Below are 23,842 nucleotides of genomic sequence, written 5' to 3'. Positions count from 1 at the left end.
GGTTTTAAAGACACATGGAGCTGTGTGTTACAGCAGACAAGGCTTTCATCAGGCTGAACAGTCAGGACAGAGCCAAGCATCTCTCAATGGACAGCAGCAGGACAGCCCCATGCCTCATAACAGCATTGTTTGGGTTGTTCAGGATCAGCTGTGATAAGACATTCATGAACTCGTCTGTGTCTCGTTTGTGATGAGATCCACTCTTGGTTGTGTGTGGATAAAGATCAGAGTTGATGATATCAACCTCCTCTGTTTCCATGGTCCATGACTGTTAGTTCATCTGATGGTGAAACCAAAAGAGCTGTATGATGTGCTGACACATCATCATTGTCAGAAAAAGCCACTCAGTGTTTATGTGACACTGATTAGAAATGGATTGTGTTACTACCTCTTACACTCTCTTGCATTTGAATGCATTTTTTTTCACACCAGCTTTCTCTAGTAGTCTTTCTTGATTAATGTGACAAATACTCTTAGTTTAGTCACTATATTTACTCATGTCACATGCCATGATAAAAATATAGTTTTGAAGAATCTTCATACATCCCCCCCAACAACACCCCCGTGTTTTTTTCTCTTCAGTCCAATTTGTGAACTGGATCAACAATTGATTTTCAAATGGAACGTATGCAATTCTTGTGTTCAACTCAATGATGCTACTCTTGAGTTATCATATGGCTTTTGATGGAAGACTTGAAATATAGTACATGAGTCACGTGGACCACTTTTATGCGGTGCCCTTTTGCCCTTTTTTCAGCTTGACAGACATGGACACTGTGAACTGTTGTGTATGGAAGAAAGCTGTGAAAAGATTCTTTAAACATTCTCCATAAGGACATCAAATCTGTTCAACTGTTCAGCTATGCCTTTAAGCAGTGGAATTACACGCTCAAATGTTAAAAACTAGGCCTTGAACTTTAAACTTAAACAGAGAGAACAATAAAACTATGCAAGATCATTGCTCACAGTCCAACTGTGAAATATATCACACAATGCAAATCCATAGTCAGCGTCTGTTTTGAATTTGAAGATGTTTGAATTTGTTAATTATTCATGGATGTACAAACAGTGTCAGAAAGTAACGGGAAGTGACTACTGTACCGGCCCACGGCTGCAGTTCAAACCAGACATATAAGGATAAAGAACCACAGATGCATCACTTCTGTTAGTGCTCTGTGACTCATGGCATCCCCCCAGACACAACACTGCACATGCCGCTTACGCAACTCTCAGCATGCCAAATCAACCCAGTTATATGGAATAAATCCATGTAACTGCTTCCTTTTGGGTCTTTAGATGTTTCTTAAAAGTCTAAACACGCGGTTATCTTTTCTGAAAGCACACTCTTACGTTACGACCTGGTGTCGAGGGTCTTTTGTAATTGTTTTCAGCAGTCCTGCGGTAAATTGCTTATTGCCTGCTGCGTGCAATATCCGTCAATTAGACACAGGTAATGGAAAGAGTCGCATGCTGTCTTGCTGAGCGGCTTCGCTAATGTTGACTAATTGCCAGAAAGTGAATTTATGGAAATTATGCAGTCTTGGACTATCTACTCGGCTCCTAAACGGACATTCTATTATTTAGGTGGCGGTCTCTGTCCCAAGCAGATTAGACCCAGACTGTTTTTTTTTTGTGTGTGTGTGTGTGTGGAATGTAAGTCAGCGTTACAATCCGATTAAACGCCATCCCTGCTGAGAAAAGATCTTAGAATTGGGCTTTAAGAAAGAAATATGTTAAATGCCCTTTAAACCTAATGCTTAAAACCATGATATTAAGTTTAGGCATATATCCACCTTTATTATGTTGTGCAAATTATTTTTTATATTAGCCTGTGGAGATGTTGCATTATACAAAACCTGTATATTTTAATTTATTTAGATTTTATCCTAAGCCACATAGCCACTTTGAAATGATGAGTATTTCACAATGACTACACATTGTCGCTGCTGTTGAATATTTATGCTTGCACAGAATGCATATACTATACCGGTAATTGAGATTCATTCAGCAGGAAATCGTAAATCACTGTATGGTGAGGTCAGTGCTGTCTGCTGTAGAAGATACTCTAGAGCTGTACTTGCAATATTCGTTGTGTTGGTCCTCATTATTCTGCAGCTATCTGGGACATTGAAAGATATATTTGTGTAGTTTGAGGTTAAGGTTTAGTTTACTGTGTGCAGTACAACTTTGTTGTAACAGCCTGTGTGTTATGAACTATCTCTGCCACTGTAAACCTAGGATATAGTTGATATTCAGTAGCTATACCGTTCAAAGGTTTGGGGTCAGTAAGATTTTGTTTTGAAAGAAATTAATAGCCTACTTTTATTTAGCAAGGATGCATTACATTAATCAAAAGTGACAGTAAAGACATTTATAATGTTACAAAATATTTCCATTTCAAATAAAATTGTATGTTATTTAGAATGTTTCTATTCTATGTTTCTATTTAGAATGTGGATACTGTCATTCGGAATCACAGATTACCGTATACTTTTTGGAAGTATGACCAACATAAGAATTTTTACCAGAAAAATGGCATCTGAACAAGTAAGAAACATCCACTTTTGTTCTGACCAACTAAGGGAAAGAAAGCAGTGCAGTAAATCGCTTATCATATCACGTCAAACGGTGCAAATTATACTTTGTTCTCAAATTGTTAATGTTAACAACATCAGCATTGCGTGACTACATTTAGCCTAATGCCCTTCCAGTATTATCCTTGTTTTCGCATGGGCCCGGTTGCAGTCTCTTTTTTTTCTTTATTCGCAAAGCACTGGGAAAAGTAACTTAATGATTATGAATGTGTCGGGAAAAATAGGTCAGTAGCCGTGTTTTCATTACAGATTTGCGCAAAACTTTTGAGATATTTTCTAAATGTCTAAATTGTAAAATGACTTTTTGATGATTGTGAAATGACGGCGTTTCGATTAACCAATGTTATGTGACTGAAATTTAATTTTTTCCTCTCGCGATAAGTCATTCCAAAAATCATGTCAACGGATGTTAGTAGGTTTACGTATATCCCAGTCACCGCACTAGCCATTATTTTTAATCGAAGGAGACGCATGCCTTGTCCAAATACCCACACTTGCGGTTTTTGCACTTGCATGACATATTTCCTCTATTTGGCCCAATTGTTCAAGTAAGTGTAAAGACAGCAAGTATAACTTTTGATTACTTGATGGGACACACTTACAGTCTTGCAAAAAAAAAAATTGGTGTTTACAGAGCTTTTATTTATTATATTTTCAGTACATTGCATTTTTAAATAAACGTATACATGTCTGTTCAGTAGTTGCTATGTAACTAACAGAAGACACAAATTTAAAATTGTGGTGCTTTTAATTAAGTGATAAAAACAGTTGCAAATGTTGTACAAAATAGGCGTACACATACCATACTCATCTTTGCACCAATAAAATGTGTAACACTTTGTTTTTTTCTACCAAATTATATGTATTTTTTTTAAATTACAGTGGAATGTTTTCCTCGATTTCGGGGCACATGAGTTCCCTAACATAATGCATGATGGGATACACTTAGCCTCTAATACCGCTCCGAAGCGGAGATAGTGTGGGTTTAGTGTGCATGAAGGGCATGCACTGCACTTTGGCATTTTAAAGACATGGGACAGTTTCAGGCAAGCATGAAAACTTTGTGATACAAGAGTTTTTGCGAAAATGCATTTTCAAATCGCAATTTAAATGTACTCAATTTGAAGGGTAGGCTAATGGAAACGCGGCTAGTGTTGGCTGCATAGATGACGTTGGTGTTGTTAATAACACGTCATATCCGTAGTAATTAGAGTGCGGATCGGGCCGAATTTTTCTGTCCGAGCCCGGCCGGCCCGCGTCCGACAGAGCAGTAACCGAACCCGACCCGAGCCCGACAGGCATAAAGATATTTATGTCCAAGCCCGACCCGAGACCGGCAGTTAAAATCCCATTTTTTTTCTCATACTAATGACAATTGTACGTTTGTTTGTGTGGAAAGCCCGCTTTTATTAAGCAACTGTAGGAAGGCAATCGGAATGTCAACAGGATGAGCGCATCAGCGCGCTCATTGTCACGGCTACATAAACAAATGTCCGCACACAGGAAGACAGATGTTATGGTAATATTTTACATGTATTTTAATCAAAGTTTGCATCAAGTGAAAGCTTTAGGCACATTGGCTACCTACATAATAAGCTGTTTTAAATTTAAAATGTTCAATGCCTTATCACGCTGATGTGACCGAGCCCGACCCGAACCCGAACATAATTTCATAATATTAATAATATAAAATTTATTGTGGAAATTCACACTTAAAGGTGGGGTATGTAATTCTCTTTTTTGGCCATTTTTTCAAAATCACTTAAAATCCTATTCCTAACCCACTTACAGCCACTGAGTTAGAAGCACTGAAATAAAAATTAAGCAATTTAATCATCTGTGGAACGGGCAGGACTCGAAAAACTCCAGCCAATCATTTCCAAGACCACCTAGAATCATTGGACAGTTACTGCGTCAATCAATTGGTCGTACCATCCCCCCCTCCCCCCATCCATGTCCATGTTCTTTGAATGGGTGGAGTCAAAGGAAAGAAGGTAGGACCATTTGAGTTGTGTATTTTCAAAATCTGCCAGCCGTTTTGCAAATCACATACCCCACCTTTAACTCATTTTTTTGTTTTGTTCAGACTGGATTTGTGAGGGTGTGAATGTACAGTTTTCAGAGTATCTGATCCAGACTGTTCATGGTGATTTTGGCTGCGGGGGGTCATTAAGCTATTAACACAGTGTGAGAAGGATTAGAAGAGAGTATCGCATTATATGGCTTATTGACACAAGTTTATATTTCACATGCTAAGCAACATTATTAACTTAAAGGAGAACTCCATTTTTAGTAAATTTGGAGTGCTGTCAATACAGAGAACAACGACAAAAATCATTTGCACCCTATTGACTTGAATGGGGCAAGATTTAAACCTGCTTTTATCCTCTTAACATCCTTGATGTGTCATTACAAGTGCCCAGCCATGTTGAGTGATTCCTTCAGAGTGAACACGGTGAATCTGACTGCATTAGATGTGAAAGATATTAATAAAAAATGATGTTAATTCAACAAGCGCACATACCTATTTACTTCCTGTTTTCGGTCGAAATCCACAGTAGTCGACTGTCGAGTTCACGCGCGTGATCATAGGTAACTAAGATGATTTTTTTTACAAATATCCATCAGAGCTGATATTCTCAAAACACCACACAGCACCGTCTTCGGCTGACAGCTGACAGTCTGAGTCTCCACTGTTGCTTAGTTACCTATGATCACGCGCGTGAACTCGACAGTCGACTACTGTGGACTTCGACCGAAAACAGGAAGTAAATACAGGTATGTGAGCTTGTTGAATTAACATCATTTTTATTAATATCTTTCACATCTAATGCAGTCAGATTCACCGTGTTCACTCTGAAGGAATCACTCAACATGGCTGGGCACTTGTAATGAAGCAGGTTTAAAAATGTTGTCCCATTCAAGTCAATAGGGTGCAAATTTTAAAAAGAGGATGACACGGTGTAGGCAACACAGATTTTTGCCGTTGTTCTCTGTATTGACAGCACTCCAAATTTACTAAAAATTGAGCTCAATGTTAAAATTGACTGGAGTTCTCCTTTAAACAGTGTCTTAAAGTCCCTGTAAAGGCAATTCTAAAAAAAAATCTAAACACATTATAAATGTTTGAAATGTAGCCTATTGCTGAAACATATTACAAAGACTGTGAACTGTGAAGCACTGAATTGTGGAGTTAGACCGTTAAACAGTTTTTCACCATTGCTGTGTTCTGGATTTTTTGGGCGGGGCTAAAACGGTGGCTCGATGACGCACTGGAGGCACTGAGCTCCTGGCCCCGCCCCTACTTGATGACGCACTGGAGGCACTGACGCTGGCCCCTTCCCTAACAATAGAGCACATTCACATCAGTTTGCCGCTCAATCGCGAGTTACTGTCAGTACTATTATTTTGATAGCTTATTTTATGTACTTGCCAGATTTTTTATCATTCGAATTTGGCTGGGTGTTATTTGGCTAATAACACATTTTTCTGTGGTGTGACAAACTCAACACACATACTTAATTTTGACTTTACAGGGACTTTAATAGTACATGTACTTAAAGGTATGCTGAGAATGACTGATCCTGAGCAAATAAACAGTGCTCGCATTCTCCGTGTTCATTAGTTTACAATCTGTCTAACACGTTATTAGATAGAACTGTTATACATAGAAAGTAGATAGTATATGAAAAGTTATTAGCGTATGCCGTGTGCGGTTGATGTCCAGTGTTGCTAGAGCAGAAATAAATGATCATGTTTAGCTTGGTCCCCTCAAAGTTGCTTTGGATTTTCTCCTCAGCGTAAAGGTTAAGAGGCCCATCTATCTCTGTTTTACATGTTTGTAGAGTTAGTTTCTGGAGTAAATATATAGTCTATAATCTGTGTGTTTACAAAGCTTTTTAAAATGGCGGCTGCTGGTGTTTCGCGTGCATTCGGCCAATCCGTGTACACTAACGTCACAGATAGTTCCTAGTGCTAGTTTAGACCCTACTCTGAAGTAGGAGCTAAATTAGTTCTACCAAAAGAGTTCCTAAAACTAAAATCGTTCCTAGTTCCTGCAGTGCGCGAACACGCCGACATCCGGGTACTTATGCCAATAGTTCTAGGAATTAAGAAAAGGTTCCTCCGGTGCGAAAGCCCCTTATTATGGTTGTTGTAGCTCTGGGCCTGGAATTTAGTTTCAAGGACTTCAACTAGTCAGCTTGATCCTTTCGATCTAAACTGGTTATATCTCTTAAGCCTATTTATAAACTCTTAATGAGAGCACAGTACGATAACCATATTCATCTGCACAGTCACGCACAGCCGAAGCACAACCAAAACAATGTTCTTCCACAAAATGCATGCAGATTTGTTTTAACTGCTAGAGGGCCAAAAGTTACATAGTGTACCTTTTGCATTTTGGACGATCAGTGGTTTGGAGTGGACTTCAGATGAATTGTGACTGACTTTGGTCTGCTCTTATCTCCAGTAAATGCTAGTTAAGACAAATTTTGTCATTATCTACCCATCCTCATGTTGAAACATGGTGAGACTGGGATTAACTTTCACAAGGCTAATATCTCAGTGACCATAAGGTACAAAAAGTAACATGTTTACAGTTCAATAATGGCACTTTTTCTCAAGTCTGCGCACAGTAAATGGACTGTAATGACCGACACAGACTCTGAAATGCTACAGCTTAAGGCTTTTAAAATTTCTACCGGGCTTTAGAGTAAGCATAATAATCTCGAGAGCATGAAGAGAGAGGAAGAGACAGCGAGAAGCGGTCAAAGAAGGAGGGAAGGGCAGCTGTGATGTCAGCGTTCAGCTGCTCTCATTCAGGGCTTATGATGAAGGGGGTGGGGCGGGACAGCGAGGGGGGCTGCGCTGGGGTTTCTTGGTTACTGGGCTTGGCTAGAGCGTGCAGGAAACCAAACAATGAGGTCTGCTTGAGAAAATCCACTGCTCTGTCTGGTGTGTTTTTCATGACCATGGATAATCTTTCTAGTGTTTTGTGTGTGTATATGGAAATTAACGCCCATGTGCAGTAGCTAAACACTGGGGCGAATTGATTAAACAGTTGCACATGGTATTTCAGCTATTTTTGTGCATCATATTTGCTATCACTAAATTATATTATATATTTGCAAACTGTCCACCATGTGCTGGGAAATTCTCGATTTTAATCAATAAAACAGCTTGCAAAAAATATGATTTTACCAGTTGTAGAGTCTCTCCCTGACTATTAGTTCTGACAATCAATCCGGAGGAATATTTTTGGTTTCACTTCTTTTGTCACTCATTCTGTCTTAATTGTTGTTATTTCTAGTAAACATGCCTACTTTCTATAGAAAATTTGTCAAATCATTATAGATAAAGCCTTAATCACAAAACCTTTTATTGAAAAGCAAGGGCATTTCTAATGTTTCATAAGTACTTCCCCATAAGTACATTTCTAATGTTTCATAAGTCCCCCCCCCCCCCCCCCGTCACATTTACATCTATGCATTTGGCAAACACTTTTTTCCCAAAGCGACTTACATTGCATTCTGGGTATTATGTTTATAAGTTCATACATCATAGGAATTGAACCCAGCGCCATGCTTTACCAGAGCATAACTGTCCCCATATTGTGGTACTCTTTTTGTTATTGTGTTATGGATTACTTACTGTTATGGATTGGATATATGAATATAATAATCATATTTTGACTTTACCTGCACTCAGTACAGAGTCACTCACAAGCTGCATGTGCAAGAAAGAGCTGTCTTAAAAAGTATTATTTCAATGTGAGAAACCGCTGCAATCAACTCAGTGGATGAGTTAAATGTCCGAATGAATCAAACCAAATAAATCACCAACAATGTCAGACCTTTTACACCCCTATTGAAAAATGATGTTTGTGTAAATTTTCTATTGATCATAACGGAATTAGAGGCTGACATAATTTTGCATTCAATTGTACCTTTCTATTCTGCTGTTTAGATATTTCTGTTCTTTTCATTATTGCATCACATCTCAAAAGCGTGTCTCGAGACCCTTTTTTTTTTTTTAAAACAACAAACAGAAGTTTTCAACTGAAACAAACACATTTATTGTTAACAAAATTTCACCAGGGTTTTATCTGTGCTGTAATATTTTGGAAATCTTTCTCGTCTTTACATTTATCCCAGTGGCTAGCAATGACTAGTTGATCTTTCTCGCTCTCTCTTTGTCTCTCTCTCTCTCTCTCTCTCTCTCTCTCTCTCTCTCTCTCTCTCTCTCTCTCTCTCTCTCTCTCTCTCTCTCTCTCTCTCTCTCTCTCTCTCTCTCTCTCTCTCTCTCTCTCTCTCTCTCTCTCTCTCTCTCTCTCTCTCTCTCTCTCTCTCTCTCTCTCTCTCTCTCTCTCTCTCTCTCTCTCTCTCTCTCTCTGTGTCTCTGTGTGAACGGATGCAGGAACTGGGAGGATTTTTAGGAAGTGCCTTTTAGAGACTTCCATTTTTTCCTTCCTCCTGCGATGAGACAGAAATGAAAGGTGTGGTGCTCATATAGATAATATTTCAAGTGTGTGTGTGTGTGTGTGTGTGTGTGTGTGTGTGTGTTTTATTAAAGTCTAAAACCACTTTAGGGAGCATAAAGAGAACAGAATATTGCCGCAGCTCCGGGGCACTGCAGTCTGCTGCTTTTCCACTAGCTGGAAATGAAAGATTACACTAGAAGCATAGAACGTCTTGACGTTACAGGTTAGTCATGATGGAATAGGGAGGTTTCTAATCCCGGGATGTGAGGGATGAGTCTGCAGTTTTCCTGTCTTCTCACAGCTGCTGGTGTGTTCATTCTTCACACTGCACTAATGTTAGCTACAGAATACAGACCTTATTTGATTTGACATGAGTAACAACGAGGCACTCTAATCCTAAAACCAACAACAGGGAATCAGACGTGGGTCAGAGGTGGAAAATCGCGGCAGACAAGGAAGCACGTGGATGTTGAAACAGCAAACAATACCATTTGCTTACAAAAACAGACAGACAGACATATCTCTCTCAATAACAGAAAGGCTGTTATGTTTTGGGTATCATGGGATTTCACATTTGTTTGTGAATGATAAACTGCTGCTCTGTTGTCCACATTCATTTATTCTGAACAATAACATGTTGTTAGTTGACGGAGAGAACAGGGTTAATCTGTTTTCTATCTGAGCAGACAGATGTTCACATGGATGTGTGTCATGGATATAGCTGATGGCCAAAGCTCCTGCTTTCAGACACGTCAAGCTGTTCATTTCTATGGACACTTTTATGTCCAGGGGTTGGTTTTTATTAAAACTACCAGATTTTCTTATTATACATACCATCATTCAAAAGTTTGGGGTCGGTAAGATTTTTTTTAATGTTTTTGAGTAGTAATGTAGTCTTTTATGCTCACCAAGGCTGCTTATTTTTGTTAAGCTTATTCAGTTTTTTACAATAACTGTTTTCTATTTATTCATGTGATGGCAAAGTTGAGTTCATATATGCAGATTTGTGGCTTAAGAAACCTTTCGTATTAGTATTATCAATGTTAAAAACAGTTGTACTGCTTAATATTTTCATGGAAACCATGAACATTTTTGTGGGGATTTTTGATGAATAGTAAAGTTTAAAATAACAGCATTTATTTGAAATATGAATATTTTGTAACAATATAATCTTTAATTTTACTTGTGATCTTTTTAATTAGTCATTGCTGAAGTAATCATTAAAAAAAAATCTCACTGACCCAGTGGTGTAAGGACTTTTCAAATTCCTGTTATATTTTGTTTTCCCCTAGTTCTGGACCCAGATTTTTAACTGCAAAAATATGAAACTACATAATATGAATGATTACATTTTAATTACTGGAGGGCATATTTTAGATAAAATATGTAACCCAAAATCAATGTAAATATTACTAGAATGTTTGTACTGTGCATTATTGTTATTTTGTAAAATTGCATTTCAATATTGTAAAATATTATTTCATAGTATTTAGGTGTGATTTGATTCCAGATCATGTTTAATTGTACTACCTTAAAACCTTGCCATGCATACAAACCTTTATTGTGTGATTTTGCATGAAATGACAGTTTGAGTTTATGCAAGATTTTTATTGGTCCTTGCATAAACATGGGATTGTAGAGATGAAATATGCATATCTACAGCAGTATTCAAAGATTAAAGTTCTCTCTCTTTCTCTCTCTCTTATAGTCTGAGAGGCCTCTGTCTCTTCATTTGAATGCCTCTCACGATGGCTAAGCGGGAAAGCGGCAGCACCAGCCCGGTGGTGCGTCAAATAGACAAGCAGTTCCTGGTGTGCAGCATCTGTCTGGAGCACTACCACAACCCCAAAGTCCTGCCCTGCCTGCACACCTTCTGCGAGAGGTAAACTGACACATCACAATAAAAGTGCCTCGTGCATGAATGATTGAATAGCCTGAATGCGACTGTCAGAAAATGCTAAAGACTGTCTGTGTTCACTTGTGTGGAAGAAATGCGCTCAATACCGCCCAAAACACAAGAGGTCTGTGGGTTTGGGGGTGTGTCTGTAAAATCACAGCAATCTAGTTGTCTTCAAGATGATCCAGTGTTGGGTAGTAGCTACTTTAAACCAGAACAAAAAAACACACTACATTTAACTACATTTTAGTAGCATGACAAATATTCTCCAGCAAATCACGATGTACATCAAAATGTTTTGTTTTTGTAATATTGTATTTTAGCCGAGCGAACTGAGGTAATAATGAAACATGCTTGCTGTCCATTCTCTCTCTTATGAAACGTTTGGGAATTTTATTCATCTTAATGAATCGGATCATTTGGATAGTTCTGTTAAATGAGGCCTCATCCAGATGCCGTTAGTCTTTAGTTTAAGTTTTTAAGTAGCTATATTCAAAATTATATTTTAAAAACATTTTTCTTTTATAAAATAAACATAATTTCTCAATTGCTGGATGGTACATACAATGTCAATTTAATACACTTCTTAATTCTGCCTCAGCTTAGCCATACTGAACATTTTGTAAAATAATATCATATTTATTACATTTGAATAAAATGTGATCAACTTTTTATTGTCTTTAGAAATAACATAAATTCAAACAAACAGACAGGGAAGGGGGAGCAACAGACATATTATCCATAATTTAACAATATGAGAGAGGGAGATAAAAAATAAAATAAAATAAAAAATATATAAAAAAACGAATAAAAAATATATAATATAAAAAAACACCTTTATATAGTCATTCCTTTATATAGTCCAATATATTGGAAGAAAAACATTGCCATGCATCAATGGTTCTAGGTTTAGCCTTGTTAATTCGTGATGTTAAACAAACTTTATTTCTGAATTGCCAGAGTATCAATTTAATACACATAATTAAAACCTACCAGTCTAGCCACACTGAAACAATATTTACAATAATTGTACAAACAATATTATATATTCAATTAAAGCTGCAGTCTGTAACTTTTTTTGTGTTCAATATTTAAAAAATGTAAATAATAAACATATACATTATGAATTCATTCTCGTTTTTGTCTTATCCTGAATCACTACGGTACACCTACTGTATATTAAGTGTTTATATTCAGACTATTTTAGACTGGTTCGGGTCGTACCACTGCGGAGTATCACAGTACCCGCTTGACTCGCAATAGACATAAACAGAGAGAAGTAGCTCCGGCTACAATGTTCTTCCACAAGATGCATGCAGTTCTGTTTATTAACCGCTAGAGCGCCAAAAGTTACGGACTGCAGCTTTAAATAATAATAATAATACCTTTTTTTTTTCTGGATTGTCCAAGTACACATATAAATGTCAAAATATATATTTTTTTTAATCCCACAACAGTCTAGCCACATTGAGAATTTTACAAAATAATATTTATTAAATTTAAAAGTAGTACTAAAATATTAAACAAACTTTATTTCTTTATTTGCCAAAGTACACATTCAGCGTCAATTTAATACACTTTTGTTAATCCTGCCAGTCTATAGCAACTTTGAAAGCATGCAAACTCCATTTAAAATTAAGTTTATTATTGAATTTAATATAGTAAATTGTTTGACAATCTAATTTAGGCAAAATTTAAAACGTTGTGACAGACGTCACTGCCTTCACCTCACAGTGATTGGCTGCCGCCCATAGTTTTTCACCACTCATTTGCATAAAGTTCAAGATTTCCCAAGATTTCCACACTCTCGTCACTCTGTTGTAAACCGCACACTTCTCTGTGTGCAGGTCTGCCGCTCAGCTCCTATAGAGAATTAATTGAAATACCCTAACCCCACTCAGATCCACCATGCCAGTGAACATGTACAGTTTGATTTAATGCTCTTCCTGGGCTTCCAGAATTGCAAGAAAGCAACGACCCAGATGCTGGATTTTGGTTTAGAATGCCTGTCGTATGACATCATGTTTAGAAACCGCCCTGTAAAAGCAAAGACAGAGATGACCATATTCCCTCTGCCGTCACTGACCTGGAATGTGAGCCTCAGATTTTATAAACAGATCATATGTCTTCACATGACTGTTAACTACTTTTATTTTCTATCCTCCTGTCAAAATATTTATTACTGGGATGTAATGAGACTGACAAAATACAGACCACTATTGATCACATCTTGGGTTATATCTTCTTTTACAATCCACTTGATGTGGAGGGACATCTTTACATCTTGCACTATGTTTTCATCACAGATGCCTCCAGAACTACATCCCCCCTCAGTCCTTGACCCTGTCCTGCCCAGTGTGCAGACAGACCTCCATCCTGCCAGAAAAGGGTGTTGCAGCACTGCAGAACAATTTCTTCATAACTAATCTGATGGAGGTGTTGCAGAGGGAGCAGGACTGCACCCGTCCCGAGGCCTCCAGTGGGCTGGACTCAGCCAGTGCTGCTACATATGCCCCACCCCTGTCCTGCCCCAACCACGAGGGCAAGGTAAGCACCCAGGCCTTTTCCTGCATAGAGAATTATGAGGCGGCCGCCTCCGTCAAATTTCGTGCCGCCTCCGGCTCTCGACAAACCTCGGACAGACAGTCACATGCTCAGATACACTTTTTCCACCGTGACGGTTAAGTTGCGGATTCCCGGCCTGTGTCCATTCTCAAACCGTATAGTTTGCCAATAGTGCTGCGCGGATCATAATCCGGCGGGGCAAGTAATAAAAACATAACGTTACAATCGAGGGTGGATGACAGATAAATCATTATAGTGTGTTGAGTTTAATAAAGACACAGATCTCTCATCACGGTAAAACGCAATGAACGTGCGTCACTCTTTTACTTTCCTTTTCAACAACAAGTTTTTCTTCAAGTAAAACCAATCAAGGAAAACATATCAGGGCTCGACATTTAGACTTGTCCGGGACACGTGTGTTTTGTGAAAAGAGAATTGAACTTGCCCAACCGGACAAATGCCCTGATTAAAACAATTTTCAAAATCAAATAAATTAAATAAAAAATAACTAGGGAATCACCGATTCAATGTAAGTGGCGATTGATAGCCTATAGTTGATAATAATATACTGACAGTAACAAAGTTGCGCTGTTTCAATTTGAAATTAAAGATGGAGCATACATTTAATAAAATTAGGGGATAAAGTTTAACCTTTATAAAGTTAAAAAAATTATTCTGATAAGAGTGTTTTCCAACAGTGATGTAATGAAACATTGACTATTTAAGTTTGAAGGGAGTAAAGCCTCTGTTTAGGCTATTAAGGAAATTTAATTTTGCCAAAATAACATTTATTTTAAATTAATGTAATTTTTTTAAAGCAGCCTACTTCAGTGTGATATTTTACCATATTATCATGCTTAACACTGAGAATTTGAATAATTGTAAATAATGTGATGATCAGATATCATATGGTTTGGGCGGTCGGCGGGTGGATTATTTATTTTTAACAGCGGATTCGTGGGACTCAAAGTGCACCAGATTAATGAATTTATCTTTAAAATGTACAAAATTCTTTCAGGGGGGCATGCCCCCTAGAGGTACCAAGCTCCACCCACAAAAATACTGTAGACAGTAGGCTATATGATGGTCTACGAAAAATACTAATTGAATCATCCTGTATTTAATTATTAAAATACATGATGAGGATTTTACCACCTCCGCCTCATTTTGAGCCAGGAAAAACCCTGAAGCACCCACACATACTGACAGGCCAGTACAGATGGGAGTAGTGCAGTGGCCTCCTACTATGAACTAAATGTACATACTTTGCTGCTGATAGGAAAAATATATACATTTGACCAAGTAGATGGTACAAGTATTGGGACATTTGCAGCCTTTAGGTTGTAATTATTATAATTTGTAGTTATGTCCTTATGAATATATCAACCTAATTATTATTTAGCAGAAGTGCTATTTTTGTCTTATTTATATACTGTTATAGTATTTGAATTTCAAAATATTTATTAAAAATTGTCATTTTATATATATATATATATATATATATATATATATACTATAGTATTATTATTATTATTTCAACTTTATTTGACCAAATTAAATTATTATATTTAATTATTAATCATTTAATTATTATACCAACAATAGATACATTTATTTATAAGTTGTTTTTATGTACAATTTTACTATTTTCAGTTTTCTTTTTCATTTTAGTTTAAATTTAATAATTTTGTTATGTGCTTTTGTCATTTTTATTGTTTTAAATATATATTTGTATTTAAGTGTAATACAATTGTATTTTAATAATTTTAGTACTTCAATTTAAACCTATTTATTTGTTAGTGCAATATTTCTAATTGGCAAAGTTTTTTAAATGTAAGTTTTATAATCTGACATTTATATTTTATTTTATTTCTGCATGTTTCAGCTAATATTTATATTTTATTTTGCTTAAGCTAATATTTAATTGTATTTTTTATTTCAGTCTCTTCCCTTCAGTGTTCAGCATTTCAATGAGTTTTTACCGCCCTCTGCAGGTCATGGAGTTTTACTGCGAGTCTTGTGAAACGGCCATGTGTTTGGAGTGCACAGAGGGAGAGCACAGAGAACATGTGACCGTTCCACTGCGGGATGTTCTGGAGCAGCACAAGGGCGCGCTGAAGAACCAGCTGGATGCAATCCGCAACAGGTTACCGCAGCCAGAAATAATATGAAGCTCGCTGTTTATCTGAGCCAGTAATTTGCAGCTCATTTTAACCCATTCTTTATACACTGAATCATTCTTTAGGTTTAAAGCTCAGTTATTTAAATGGGAATAAATGACATAATAAAATACTACAATCTTGTTTTATTTTTAAACATGTTTTATGTAGTATCTGCTGTGTTTGCAACTGCTGGAGTCACACTATGACCTCCTTATGGAAAGTTTGGCTGAACATTGTCCTCATTCTGCATCTGCAGGCTTCCTCAGCTGACTGTAGCTATAGAGCTGGTAAATGAGATCTCCAGGCAGCTCACAGACAGGAAGAATGAGGCAGTGAGCGAGATCAGCAATACATTCGAGGAACTAGAGAAAGCACTGACCCAGCGCAAGACTGCCCTCATCACTGACCTGGAGAACATCTGCAGCACCAAGCAGAAGGTGAAAAGCTTACTCCTCAAAAGCATAGTTCACCCAAAAATTACAATTCTGTCATTATTTTCTCACCCTCACATAATTTCAAACCCATACGCTATTATGTGGATGCACAATTGTAATTATATCGACTTTTGCTGCAGGTGCTGCAGACCCAACTCACTGCATTACTGCAAGGGAAGGAGAACATCCAGAGCAGTTGCAGCTTCACAGAGCAGGCGCTGAACCACGGCACCCCCACTGAGGTGCTCCTGGTGCAGAAGCAGATGGGAGAGCGGATGGGCGTTCTCGCCCGCCACGCTTTCCCTGAGCAGCCCCATGAGAACGGACACCTGGACTGTCAGGTGGAGACAGAGGGGCTGCGTCGCTCCATACAGAACCTGGGAGTCCTGCTCACCACCAGCGCTGTGGGCCACACCAGCGTGGCGACTGGAGAGGGTCTCAGACATGCTGTTGTCGGGCAAAACACCACTGTTACAGTGACCACAAAGGTTAGGAGTGTCAATCTTGTGTTTGAGTTCTGTTTGTAAGCATTCTGTAACTTAACCTTTTATTGAAAAACCAAGGGGGTCTGCTGTTGTGTCCAATATAATTTACACTGCTCCATTGTTCAAAAACAGCCTCCTTCGAAAGTCTCTATTACATTGTGATAGATTCATAAATCAGCCAGTGTTGCATTTCATTTGTGAATAAGACGCTTATGTAGTTAGTCTTAATTAGAATTGCAGTGATAAAAGTTTTGTCTGATGCATAAATAATCAATAATAAATTAAACAATAGTATAATACATTTAAAATGAATGATAGAAATTTAAATATAAAGTAAAAAATTAAGTAATCATAAAGTAATGATTTTTTATTTCATTTGAATGTTTATTTATTGTAAAAAAAAAATATATATATTTTAAATGTATTAAATATTTATTTATTATTGACAAATTGTTTATTATTTAAAAACTATTTAAAAATTAAATATCTTTATGAAAATACATCATTATTTATAATATCTAAATATAATATTTGAAATAATAATTTAACCATTCATTATGTAAATTACTTTATATAAATATATATATATATATATATATATACTTTTTAAATTTATTTGTTTTTAGAATTTACTTTTTTTTTTTTAAAGAATGATGTATATATTATAAAAAATATGATTAATGTCTAATCTTTAAATCTCCATTATCTGCCAAAATGAAATCATTTCAGTTCAAATTTATTTGTATAGCGCTTTTCACATTACATATTGTTTCAAAGCAGCTTTACAGAAAATGCATGTTGCTGTAGGTTTGATCTAATAAAATGAGCAAAGCACAAACCACATGTTGTTTCAGAGGGACTGTCCTAATAAATGCTGTAGGCCGATTTAGTTTCGTACTTCGTAGCATAAGTCTTCAACTGCCTTCCCTAGGACAAAGACGGCGAGCTAGTAAAGACTGGAAATGCTGCACTGAGGGTTCAGATCGGCGGTCCGGATGCAACCGTCACCCAAACAGACATAACAGACAACAAGAACGGCACCTACGAGATCGGCTACACGCTCCGCTCAGAGGGCGAGTTCTCCTTCTCCGTCCTGCTCTACGGGCAGCCTGTGAGGGGCAGCCCCTTTCGCCTGCGAGCCATTAAACTCTGCGACGCCCCGCAGTCGCCCGACGACGTGAAGAGGCGCGTGAAGTCTCCCGGAGCAGGCGGAGGGGCTGGAGGACATGTGCGCCAGAAGGCGGTGCGCAGACCCTCAAGTATGTACAGTACAACGAAGAAGAAGGAGAATCCCATAGAGGATGAACTCATCTTTAGAGTGGGTGAGTTAAGAGTAGGGCGTTTTATTTTACATCTTTACATCAGATTGTATCCTGAAATCCAATAATACATATTTATGATACATTTCAGATTGTACATATACTTTAAAAGTACAGTTTGTAATATATTTTGGTATGTGAAGGTTTAAACTAAATATAATTCCAACTTTTGTTTGGTACTAAATGAGATTCCAGCCATGGAAATATATATAATCTTAAAAGTCATGGAATTTTCAATGTCACACATTTTTGAAACGGAAAATACTTGCACTGTGAATCTACGGAGCCCCTAAAGGGACATGGCAAAGGAAACAGTTCATCTGTAAAGATGAAAAGGTCATTTCTGCATTGTGCTTTATTGTTGGCCTGCGTCAGAATGTGTCAGCTCAGCTCTTATTTGATGTGACAGGGACGCGGGGGCGAGAGCGGGGGGAGTTCTCCAACCTGCAGGGCATCTCTACCACCAGCAACGGACGAATCGTAGTAGCCGACAGCAACAACCAGTGCATACAGGTGACACTAAGCAGCCTGTCGGCCACCTTTAAAGGAGTAGTTCACTTTCAAATAAAAAATTCCTGATAATTTGCTGTCCATATCTTTCTTTCTTCAGTCGAAAAGAAATTGAGGTTTTTGAGGAAAACATTTCTCCATATAATGGACTTCAATGGCAACCAACAGTTTGAAGGTTCAAATGTCAGTCTCAATGCAGCTTCAAAGACTCGACACGATCCCAGCCGAGACACAGGGTCTTATCTATTATCTTACCGCTGGTTGCCATTGAAGTCCATTATATGGAGAAAAATCCTGGAATGTTTTCCTCAAAAACCTTAATTTCTTTTTCGACTGAAGAAAGAAAGACATGGACATCTTGGATGACATGGGGGTGAGTAAATTATCAGGACATTTATATTTGAAAGTGAACTAATCCTTTAACAAGTAAAGATATGAATAAATGTGGACTGTGTAGCCAAAATCACTTTTGGTGTATTCTGTAATCTTATAGGTGTTCTCCAATGAGGGTCAATTCAAATTGAAGTTCGGGGTCCGAGGTCGCTCCCCTGGCCAGCTCCAGCGCCCCACTGGTGTTGCAGTTGACATGAATGGCGACATTATTGTGGCCGACTATGACAACAGATGGCTCAACATCTTCTCCCCCGACGGCAAGTTTAAGGTAAGTTGCATTTCTTTTATGATTGCAGTTTTGATTGTTAGCAAATTATTAATATAAAAAATAATTAAATACATTAAATATAAAATGCATTACAATTACAATAAAATACTGTAATTCATTATTAACTTTGTAAAATTATAAAATAAAACTAGAAATCATAGAAAATAAATGTTTGGATTTTAAAATTTCATATAATTTAACAATAAAATAAAATATAAACTGATTTCATTCATCATCGTTTTTGAACATTAAAAACGTACAATACAAAAAAAAAAAACATGTATTTTACACACATTCTAGACGCCCTCCTCATTAGTCCTATTATGCTTTTACACTTTTTCAACTTATAGTGTGTAATGTTACAAAGCTCAAAGTCCACTCCAAATGGAGATATTTAATTTAAAGGGTAACTAAACCCTGAAACAACTTTTTTTTGTTAATAATCTGTAAGACTTTATTAGTGTTGTTCATTGATTCGAGTAAATGTTTTGACCTTTGGGTATAAAGTGTTTTAGTTCTACAATATATGGTGTAAAAGCGCCTGAGTGCTGCCCTCTTCAGGTTGAACGGTGGCGACTGCAGTTGAATTTTCCTATTGGAAGTTGTGGTGCCGTGTGAAGTATGATGGCTCTGCCAACGGCTCACTACCCACGCCCCCAGCACGAGCTTGCTTTGCAGAGGGGATATTCTTTGCTTTGAGAGAATATTCATGTCTCTGATATTATTTATAAACATTTTAAAATCTCTAAAATGACTGAATATAAGACTGCAATTGTAAACGATAACACCATTCATGTATTTTTTTGCCCTCGGTTTGTCCCCCCTGTCTCCGCTGGCCTCTGCCCAGTTTTCCAGCGTTTTTCAAATATTGCCAGCGGGTGGAGTTAGGCTCGGACCAGGGGTTTAGTTACCCTTTAACAGAATTAACTTTCCAAGAACTACAACGAACAACTCGTTTGGACTACAAAGTTTTTTTTCCTGGATCTTATGAAGTCACAATGTTACACATTTAAATAATACACAAAGATGCTGCATTACAGAAGTAAGTGACAAACTTAGAGTGGTTAACTTATTTTAAACACTGTTCCTGAACATTATAACCCCAACGTTTATCTGTGCGCTACACATTTTATGGAGAACAGCTTGATTTCTGTTGCTTTGGTCAAGTCAAGTCACATTTATTTATATAGCGCTTTTTACAATACAGATTGTTTCAAAGCAGCTTTACAGAGAAAACAGGAATATAATCCAAAAAAGTTTGTATCCAGAAGAATATAGCGTCACAGTCCATCTTAAGTAAGTTCAGTCATGTTTCATTTTTGTTTAAAAAAAAGTTATTAATTTAGTTTATTTATATATATAGCCGCTCTGGAGTAAACTTTGATTTCATCGTTCAGTTCAGTTCAGTTCTTGTATAATAGTGTCAATGCAGGCAGATCAATATTATTGTTGAATACTAAGCAAGCCAAGCCAAGCCAATGGCAACAAAGGTGGAAAAAGGCGACAGTGGCAAGGAACCAAAACTCCATCAGGTGGCAGAATGGAGAAAAAAAAACTTGGGAGAAACCAGGCTCAGTCGGGAAACCAGTTCTCCTCTGGCCAATGAACGAACAGTGTATGATTATGATTCAGGCAGCATTACAGGTCAGAAGTCAGATTGGTTTGGAACAATCAGAATATTCGATCGGAGTCACGCCGGTGTGGAGACGGGTTTGCTGAGCAGTGCCACTTGCTGTCGTGTCGATGAGGCCTTCACAGGGGAGAGTCCAGTTGACACAATCTCTGCTGAAAAGCGCTTGCTTTTGTAAGACGGTTCACTGCTCCTTATGAAAATTTGCCATGGTTTTGTGATCGATTAGTGTTTGTATTACCTTAGTTGGTGGATAACATCGTACCTATAATGTATAAGGAAATTACAAAAAACATACCACTCTGAAACGTCCTGTGAAATCCGTGCTTGCAAAGTCCGTGCATGAAATCCGTTCTGGACGATCCTCATGTTTGTTAACATTGTCAGGGTCTGAATCGGGCTCGAATTGGTTTGAAATTGACGCCATGCGTAACATTTACACCAGAGCAGAACTCGCCGTTATGGAGGGGCGGGACATTTCCTGAACATGTGCTAAGCGGTGCCAATCACAACACACTGGGCCAGCTAACCAATCACAGCACATTTCATATTTCGGAAGGAGGGGCTTCATCGAAATTGGCGTGTTTGAGCCAGGCTAGGGAGAGAGGTGCTGTAATAATGTAAAATATGTGAAAAATAAAGCGGATTTTGAATAATCAAGCATGAAGTATATTCAAGTACACCACAAAAACAAGACTTGTTAAAGGGCATAATAGGACCTTTTTAACATGTGATTATGGGAAAAATCTAAAGTGACAAGAATAAGTATATGATTAAATAAACAGAATAATGGTCATGGTTGAATAATTATTACATTTTAAATTGATGAGTAAAATTCAATCTAAAAATCCTTTAAAACTATCGTAAATCTCTAATTAAAAAGTATTATTATTATTATTATAAGCTCACTATTCCAAGCATCAGATTTGTACTGATTTATGTTGCTTGTGGTATTCTATAAATGTCTACCACAGTGATTTGATGAATTAGTTGCTAATCGAGTGCTAATGTGTTTTACTTGGCTTTCTGGCAGAATAAAATCGGTGCAGGTCGGCTGATGGGTCCTAAAGGAGTGGCTGTGGATAAGAATGGTCATATTATCACAGCAGACAACAAGGCCTGCTGTGTCTTTATTTTCCAATCCAACGGCAAACTGGTGACCAAATTTGGTGCCAAAGGAACATCAGAGAGGCAATTTGCAGGTGATGTCTCTTATTTTGTCATGGTTCTTGTGCTACTGCACTGGTCTTGAGCATTTCATTCATGGCCAGATCAAACTTTTAATCTTCCTGTTTCTCTGCAGACAAAACTACTCCGAATACACCAACTGAGCCAAAGCAGAGTAAATCTGGCCCTGCCTTCAGTGCGTATTCACCTTTTTTTATTTTTAGATGAACTATTTCTTGTTGTAGATTGTATTATTGATTATTGAAAGAGGTCATTTTAAAACAGAAAAACAGAAAACGATGAAAGCTTTGTAAGATAATTGATTATCCACATAAAGAGATCAATGCTGAGAGAAATGTTTTGTGTGTGTGTGTGTGTGTGTGTGTGTGTGTGTGTGTGTGTGTGTGTGTGTGTGTGTGTGTGTGTGTGTGTGTGTGTGTGTGTGTGTGTGTGTGTGTGTGTGTGTGTGTGTGTGTGTGTGTGTGGGTTTCATAAATCAAGTGTTCTCTATGCTGCCAGACTTTCTTAGAAACAAAACAACATCTTCTGAATGTAACAGTAACTCTCTCTCTCTCTTTCTCTCTCTCTCCTTCTATGCCCATAAGGTCCCCATTTTGTGGCTATAAACAACAAGAATGAAATTGTTGTGACAGACTTTCACAATCATTCTGTTAAGGTATGCTGAGCTCTTCCCTTTTATTGCATAAATTGTTCCAAATGCCATAACATGTATTCATCCAAATCTAACCATGTCTGCGGTCTGTTTTTATGTTCTGCCTCTAATTAAGGACATTTCAACTTTTGCAAATTAAAAGATGCTTGTTTTGATGCACATTTCTTAACATTGTTTGCTTTTTTGTGGGCTTTTTTCCCTCTGTATTTAACATGGATTGTTTGATTTACGACTTCTTGCAGGTTTACAATGCTGATGGAGAGTTCCTGTTTAAATTTGGATCGCATGGAGAAGGGAACGGCCAGTTCAACGCTCCCACTGGTGTGGCTGTTGATGGCAATGGGAATATTATTGTGGCAGACTGGGGGAACAGTAGGATACAGGTAGGCTATGGAGCACTCTGATTTTTTATCTTCACATTTAATATAATTTATAATAGTTATAGTTTGGGCCAATTCATCATTTTTTGTCATAAAAGTATATGGAAACTTGACTGTTTCTATATAATGACCGAAGTATTTACACACTTAAGACAGAATTCCAAATTTGTGAATTTTATTGCATTAGATAAAATATCAAACAGCATCTGCAAACATTCAAATTATTATAGATCTTTCCTCAGAACTAAATTCTAAATAACTAAATATAAATTTTTTAATAAAAATAAACAGTTTTACTTTTCGGAGACGTATTTGCAATTACTTTTAGCCAAAAAAAAAAAAAAAAAAAAAAAAAATATATATATATATATATATATATATATATATATTTTTTTTTTATAATGCAATATTTCATTTAATAATGCGATTATATGTTTATTGTATTTTCATTTATTGTAATTTATTTTATATATTATAACTGGTAACACTTTACAATAAGGTTACATTTATTAACATGAACTAGTAGCAATGAACAATACTTCTATAGCATTTATTAATCTTAATGTTATTCTTAAAATTTACAAATACATTTTAAGATCGAAAGTTGTATCTGTTAGCTGCACTGTGAACTAACATTAACAAAAGTTAATAAATGTAAGAATATATTGCTCAATGTTAGTTCATGTTAGTTAAGTTAGCAAGACCTTATGGTAAAGTGTTACCACATAATTATATATATATATATATATATATATATATATATTTTTTTTTTTTAGTTATTGTTTTATTTAAAAAACGATTTGCTTTTTCTTTCAACGACCTAGCCCTGATTTATTTGTATAATTGTATTTTGTGTATGTATATATATTATAATTATTATTATA

At 36.9% G+C, this 23,842-nt stretch overlaps 1 protein-coding gene across 3 annotated transcripts in view; it reads left to right on the top strand.

Annotated features, from left to right (window-relative positions):
• The window catches only part of trim3a (tripartite motif containing 3a), a 29,290-nt gene that overhangs the window by 3,497 nt on the left and 1,951 nt on the right, over positions 1 to 23,842 (top strand). Inside the window, exons 1-13 of one of the 3 annotated variants that reach the window (XM_079608876.1) lie at positions 2,527 to 2,547; positions 10,784 to 10,957; positions 13,279 to 13,519; positions 15,532 to 15,683; positions 15,956 to 16,136; positions 16,274 to 16,621; positions 17,550 to 17,940; positions 18,347 to 18,450; positions 18,941 to 19,108; positions 21,772 to 21,940; positions 22,042 to 22,101; positions 22,511 to 22,581; positions 22,821 to 22,961. In XM_079608876.1, the coding sequence (XP_079465002.1) occupies positions 10,812 to 10,957; positions 13,279 to 13,519; positions 15,532 to 15,683; positions 15,956 to 16,136; positions 16,274 to 16,621; positions 17,550 to 17,940; positions 18,347 to 18,450; positions 18,941 to 19,108; positions 21,772 to 21,940; positions 22,042 to 22,101; positions 22,511 to 22,581; positions 22,821 to 22,961 (2,172 nt within the window). In that variant the 5' untranslated portion in view covers positions 2,527 to 2,547; positions 10,784 to 10,811. Of the gene's footprint in view, positions 1 to 2,526; positions 2,548 to 9,865; positions 9,929 to 10,783; positions 10,958 to 13,278; positions 13,520 to 15,531; positions 15,684 to 15,955; positions 16,137 to 16,273; positions 16,622 to 17,549; positions 17,941 to 18,346; positions 18,451 to 18,940; positions 19,109 to 21,771; positions 21,941 to 22,041; positions 22,102 to 22,510; positions 22,582 to 22,820; positions 22,962 to 23,842 lie in introns of those variants that run through there. The other 2 variants (XM_079608877.1, XM_079608878.1) reach the window with 2 other exon arrangements.

This window comes from Phoxinus phoxinus, assembly GCF_949152265.1.
Source record: "Phoxinus phoxinus genome assembly, chromosome: 4".
NCBI lineage: Eukaryota > Metazoa > Chordata > Actinopteri > Cypriniformes > Leuciscidae > Phoxinus > Phoxinus phoxinus.
The sequence above is the reverse complement of the archived record's forward strand: the minus strand, read 5'-3'. Positions and strand labels throughout refer to the sequence as shown.